Source organism: Piliocolobus tephrosceles, chromosome 8, assembly GCF_002776525.5.
Source record: "Piliocolobus tephrosceles isolate RC106 chromosome 8, ASM277652v3, whole genome shotgun sequence".
Taxonomy (NCBI): domain Eukaryota; kingdom Metazoa; phylum Chordata; class Mammalia; order Primates; family Cercopithecidae; genus Piliocolobus; species Piliocolobus tephrosceles.
In genome coordinates this window covers 2,899,088-2,905,486 of record NC_045441.1, presented here as the reverse complement: position 1 = coordinate 2,905,486, position 6,399 = coordinate 2,899,088, and the positions used below count along the sequence as shown (strand labels likewise).

At 61.3% G+C, this 6,399-nt stretch overlaps 1 protein-coding gene across 13 annotated transcripts in view; it reads right to left on the bottom strand.

Moving 5' to 3' along the window:
* MAD1L1 (mitotic arrest deficient 1 like 1) overlaps positions 1-6,399 on the bottom strand; it is a 416,677-nt gene that overhangs the window by 191,423 nt on the left and 218,855 nt on the right. For all 13 annotated transcript variants that reach the window (XM_026447217.1, XM_026447216.1, XM_026447218.1 and 10 more), the window contains one exon: positions 3,843-3,983. In XM_026447217.1, coding sequence (XP_026303002.1) covers positions 3,843-3,983 — 141 coding nt within the window. The remainder of the gene's footprint in view (positions 1-3,842; positions 3,984-6,399) is intronic.

The window sequence follows — 6,399 nt, the reverse complement described above, 5'->3', positions numbered from 1 at the left end:
CCGGCTGAGCAGATGGGGACGGACTGGTGTGCCCGGCTGAGCAGATGGGGACGGACTGGTGTCCGGCTTAGCTAACAGGTGGGTGGAAGGGAACCATGCTCAGAGCGATGCCGCATCCTCCCGCCAGCGACTACCCCAAGCCCACCTGGCTGTCAGGTAGCAGATCCTCACCTGCCCCAAGAGGCGCCTTCTCCAGGGGCACACCCAGTGCTGGGCAAGCTTTCAGGGAAGGCTTGCGGGGCCCGAAGTCAGAGGACATAGGAGCGTGTCAGGGGACAGAGAGGTGAACAGAGGCCAAGGGAGAGGGAAAGATGGAGACAGGAACTATCAGACAGACGTGCAGAGGACAGAAAGAAAACCAAGGGAAAAGGAGACGGGAAAGGAAAAGAAAAACCAGGTGGAGACAGCAGGGAGAGTGGGAGGCGGGGGGCTGGGGGAAGCACCTGAGCCACGCAGGGTCAGGAGCTCTCCCCAGCTGGGGAGATGGCGGCCCCCCCACCCCCTGACCGTGGGGAGAAGAGGAGATGGGACCCTCACAGAAACCAACAGCCAGAAACAGACGGCATGGACAGGGTCTCCAGAGCAGCCCCTTGGCCCTCCACGGGGACATCCCTGGCTTGGGCTGGCGTCCCTGCCCCAGGGGCTCCCTGTGCACAGAGGGTGCAGCCACCGTTGCCACACTTCATGTGCAGCCACGCCCCAGCCTTCCCTGGAGCACGGCGCTCCTGCTGGGCTCCCACCTTCACCTTGCAAACGTGCTTAGTTCCCAGAGTTGGGGCCACGTTCTCCCAAACTTGCACCACCTCCATGGGGAGGGACAAGAGCTGGGGGGCCCCCAGCAGATGCTCCCCCAAGGCAGGAACCCAGCCCGGGAGCTGCCGGCACCCCAGCCTCCCACCTGACTGTCGCTTCAGGGAAAGGAAGGGCAGAGGCTCCACAGGTGACCTGGTCCCGCCGCGGCGGAAGGGCGAGGACGCCTCTCCCAGGCTCCTGGAAGGAGAGGGCTGACGCGGAGGTGCCCTCTCTGATGAGGCAAGGCATCAGGTCAGGCTGTCATGCAGGATGTGGTGGTGGCTGCTCCACAGACCCCAGAGAGCAGCGGCACGTGCACAGGCTCAGGGAGCAGCTACGGGCCAGAAGACCCCTCTGGGATCTGTGCCAGTAGCCGAGCCATGGCCATCTGCATCGACACAGACACGGGCCAGTGCGGCGGGGCCCTGGGGAGGTCTGTGGGTGCTTCTGGAGGCACCCGGGGGATGGGCAGAGGGGGCCGAGAGGGCTCAGGGGAGGACCAGCCGTGTGAACTCCTGCAGTGAGGACTAGTCAGTGCTGGTAGAGTCCGACCCTGCTCCGGCTGCTGGGCCCAACTCCTCCACATGCCTGATTCTCCTGAACCCCCAGGAGAGACTGAGAGAAAGGGGAGTAACCTGCCCCCACACCCCACCATGGGAAGGGAGCGGCAGGGTCCCCAACATACATCCCACTAGCAGGGTGAGGGCCAAGGCTCCAAGCTGCCTGGCAAGGGGGCAAGCACAGTGCCCAAACAGGGCCAGCATCTGGTCAATGAGTCCTGAGGTCCCTGACAGCCCTGATCACCTCATCACACAAAACACCAGACACCAGAACCGGGACACTGGATGTGCCCACGGCCAGGCCTGTGATGAGCCGATCACAGTGCAGAGGGCAAGCGCAGGCTGGAGAAATCTCAACGTGAAAAACGCCAGGGACAGCAGAAGGGGTCAGAGACCCTCCCCACAAATCTATCTTCATTAATACTTCACAGGAAACCAAGGGTGTTGGAATCAGATGGCTACTAACGCGCCTAGGTTTATGACAGCTCCTAGCTGCAGCCGGAGCTAGCCTTTCCCGTGAGGACCGAAGGTCTGTGTGCGGCCCTCAGCAGCGGGCCCTGCACACACAGGGCGGCTGGACACAGAAAGGAAAGCCAGGAGCGGGAAGGAGGAGGATGGACAGAGAGGGCTGGGCATGAGAAGAACAAACCAGGGGGCAGTACCAGTGCCTGAGGGTGGTCCCAGGCCCACGGTTCACTCTCGCCAAGCGTGGTGGTGAGGGTTCACCCCACACGTGGGGACATGGCATAGCCCCAGGGCCCTTTGGCGTGGCTTCCATGTGAGCAAGGGGTAGGGAGTGCATGTGGGCCCTGGGCCTGGACCTGTCATTCTCGCCACACGCCATCCCCAGTGCCTGAGCCTCTGTGCCCGCGCCCCCTCTAAACCACTGAACCATCTGCCAAGCAACTTTCTAGATGCAGTTTGACGACCTCCTCCTCCCATCTTCCCTGATCAGCCGCTGGGACGGCCATGCAGCACGGCTCCCTGAGACCCTCCATTACAATCCTTTCTCCAGAAACTCAGCTCCTCCTAACATCCTACGTGAATTACGTTTGTTCATTAAATGTCTCCCCTGCCCAGCAGCTCAGCTCCAGGGGCCAGAGGCTCTGTCGGACATTCCCTGACACAGGCACAGCCTGCTGTGTGTGCTCGGCAGCCTGGCCGGAAGGTGGCTGTGGTCACACTTGTGAGTCTGGCTCTCCACTGGTGGACCCAGGTCATCTTACAGCTGGTCACTGGATGAATGAGGAATGGACACAGCAGCCTACGACAGGGCGACAGGCCACACCGACGCCCACGTCTGCATCTCCACCTCACCGCAGTCTCCACCACCAAGGCCCAGCCCAGACACAATGAGCCCTGAGACCAACGAGCTCACAGAGCTTGGCTGTGCCCACAGACACTGCAGGCCCAGGCCCTCCGGGACGTGGCCTGGCGGTGTCACACGCCAGCTCGGTGACCTGGGCATGTCCCTTGACCGCCCCGGGCCTGGGTTTTCTCCTGAGCAAAATTCAGGTCACAACAGCACCCACTCCGCAGGATATGGTGACAGTGAGACTGAGTAGTCAGGTAAAGGGCCAGGCAGAGCTGAACAGCAAGGCACCTGGCGGCGGCGGCGTGTGCCAGTGAGGCCAGAAGACCCTGGCACGTATCCCACCACACCCAGGTGGGGCTGTGTTGTGCCAAGGAGAAGCGGTGCAAACCTCAAGAGGAGAACACGGGCCCTTCAAGCTCTAGGCTGGGAATGGTGTGCTGGGAGCCCCTGGCCTGGGGAGTGTGGACAGGGAGTGTGGACATGGTCTCCGCCCAGGCCCTACGATCCCCAGCTCCTTCCTCCCACTGCACAGGTGAGAGCTGCTCAGAGCTAGACAAGGGAACAGGGTGTCACGGTGGCCTACGGGGCAGGGAAAAGGCAGAAGCCAAGGCTGAGGCCACCTCTCTTGGGAGGACCCTGGAGCCAGGAGAGGGATGCAGGCTGGAGGCTGCAGGAAGGAGGAACACCTCTCCCAGTTCCGCAGCGAGCTGGGCAGACCTGGGCCTCATGCCCTGCCTGTCAGGCCCCAGCAGAGCCACCCCAGCAGCGGGGATCGGAGCCCGGGCAACAACTCTGAGCACCTGGAGTCCAGGTCTCCTCAGCAGATGCCCCTCACAGGGGAAGGACCTTGAGTGCCCCTTTGACAGGCATCATGAGGGGGTCCCAACTCGTCAAAGGGGCATTGTCTGTGTGTCATCTGCCTGCAGGCTGGGGCCACCTGGGACACCCTGACAGCTGAGGACGCTGCAGGTGCCATCATGAGAATTAACATGGATCCACATGCAGAGGAAGCAGCCCGTGGACACCCTCCCTGACAGACGCCTGCCAGCCGGCAACTAGAAAAGTGGGGACCAGATCTCCAACCCCCCCAGGCTCTGCCAAGGCCCACCAGGGAGAAGGCCCACCAAGGGGAAGGCCCACCCGGCAACGTGAGCCCCACGCCCGCGGCCCCGCACCTCCATCTCGGCGCTGTGGCTGTGCACCTTCTGCACCATATCCTCTGCCTCCCGCATGCGCCGTGTCAGCTGGGGCGAGTACTCGGCCGGGGTCAGCTCGCTGTCGTAGGACCCCAGGATGGCCCGCATGCCGTCCCGCTCCTGTGGACATAGAGGGCAGTTGGTCAGGACCCAGGGCGGGGGATGAGGTAATGATGGAGATGGCTCAGGGAAGGCCCCATGAGAGCTGCATCACGTGGGAGGCTCCCTCATGAGGACCCAGGCCAGCACCCAGAGCCTACCCACCAAGGTGAAGAGGGCCCTGGAGCTTGGCGCCCCCAGACCCAGTAAATGCCTGCAGCCCCAGCTTTGCCCCGGCTCCCGCTCTGACCATGTCAGGCCTTTACTGCGACGGGCATGGGCTCCACCTTGTACCAGCAGTATGGCTACGGGGTGTGCTGGGAGCAGCGGCCTCTGCCCCTGTGGACATAGCACATGCAGGACGAGGGTGTACAGTGGGCAGAAGCCCAGGTTCCCCACCCCAGCCTGTTCTGTTGGGTCTGCATGACTCCTCTAAGTCCCAGTGACACTGGGCCCAGGGGTACGACAGTGTGCAGGCCCAGAGCTGGGTGAGTCCTCCTCTTCCTGGGACCTCTGCCCGGACCTGCAGAGGGAGTAGATACAGTGTGCACCAGAAAGCTGCCTGTTCCAATGGGACGGGCAACCCATCGCTCATCCAACCACCCAGGCCTCTCAGGAAGGCCGAGTCCTCACTTTTCAGATCTGGGCTTGCGAGCTCCTTATCTTCCCACAGAGCTCCCGGGATGTCTGAGGCTGCATGCAGGCCCCCACACAAAAGCCAGGTCCAGCAGAGCTCAGCTTCCTGGGATGGCACTGACCACAGTGTCAGCGCTGATTCTTAGAGCCGGGCAGAAACCCCTGCTCAGTTGTGTCCTGCCTGACACGCTGACAGCGAGGGTCAGCCAATCAGGGGCCCCAGGAGCCGTGTGCTGCCTCCTGACCCTGCGGGAGCCCATGGGTCGCGAACTGAGCTGCTAGGACAGTCCCCACAAAGGACATGCCACCGCGGGGAAGCGTGGTCTTCCCTCTGGCCTCCCGCTGCCTGCACTCCCTGCCCCAGGTGCGGGCCTCAACCACGGTCCCCAGACCCTTATGGCCTCAGAAGCTGAGTCTGGATGGAGCAGATTCCAGGCGCAGGCTGGGGACCTCCTCCCGCCTGCCTGCCCTGCGGGAGCCCACATGATCAGGGAGCCCAGATGTGCTGAAGCGCAGCTTCCAGATCTTCACAGACGGGCCTGGGAATCTGCCCTTCTAACAGGTGCCCCAGGGACATCTAACTGATGCCCTCAGTAGCCTCTGCTGGGGCTCTGCCCCATTTTTGAGAGATGGGGGATGAGGATGCTGGGGTAGCAGAGCCCAGGAAGAAGCAGACAGGTAGCTACAAGATGCAGGTTCAAGCCCCAGCTCTGTCCTGAGGCCAGCTATTCAAGCTCCCTCCCCTAGTCTCAGTTCCTTCGTTGACAAGATGGGAAACAGGGCAGCCGTGAAGACTGACGCTATCAGGAATGAACTGTCCAGCCAGCTGCCCTGGAAACAACCGGCGCTCAGAAAGCGAGAGCAAGAACGTCACAAACCCGGGAAATGGTCTCCACTGGCCCATGCCCCTTCCCAACACACATGCTGGGCAAAGGGCCAATGCTCCAGCCCAGCCCTGCACCACCACACTGTGTCACGACCAGCGTGCTCCCCACCAGGTGAGGGCAGGGGAGCTGTGGGGACTGCCCCCACCAGTACTGGCTGAAAAGGCAAATTCATGGCCCTGATAGAGACTGGCTCAATCAGGCAGCCTGGGGAGCAAGACCCCTATCCAGAAACGGAGTCCACAAAACTACCAGGGTCCTTTCCATGCTGCCTCCTGAGTCTGCACATACACAAGCTGAGCCCCTGCCCAGGCCCCGCCCTGCTCCCAGGAGAGACCAACCCAGTGCTCCCCAGCACTGATGACTGCCTGAGCCCCTGCCAGGCCCTCTGTCCATCCCCCAAAGGTGAGGAGGGCGAGGCTGCGGGGGCTGAGGAAACCCCGGCCTGCTCTCTCAGAAGCCCCTGGAGCTCAGGCCGCCACATCTGGGGCTCTCCTGCCATCTCCTGAGCCAGTGACACAGGTGCCACCCTGGTGTGGACTGTATAATTAGTTGATGACAAAAAATTCAAAATTCAATAAGTGAGAAATTAAAGTTACAAATCCAACTGGAACGGGTCACATATCTGTGGAAAATTTGTTTGCACAGGGAGGTTTATCGCGTGTCATAATCTTATTGAAATCCTATATCTTCCCATTGACTTTTATCGTTTCAAGCCAGTTACCGGAGTTGTCAGTAACAACGTGCAGACACCGCGCAAGGCCAGGTCGGGGGACTTCCCTTGGTAAACAAGCTGTAATCGTCTCCTTTATTGATCAGTAAATCTCCGAGAGCTTCCCTTCGTGACGGCTCTCTCCAGCATAACTCCAGGCTAGCACTGGCTGGCACAGAGAAAAGTATTAGAAAGTTTGTTGCTT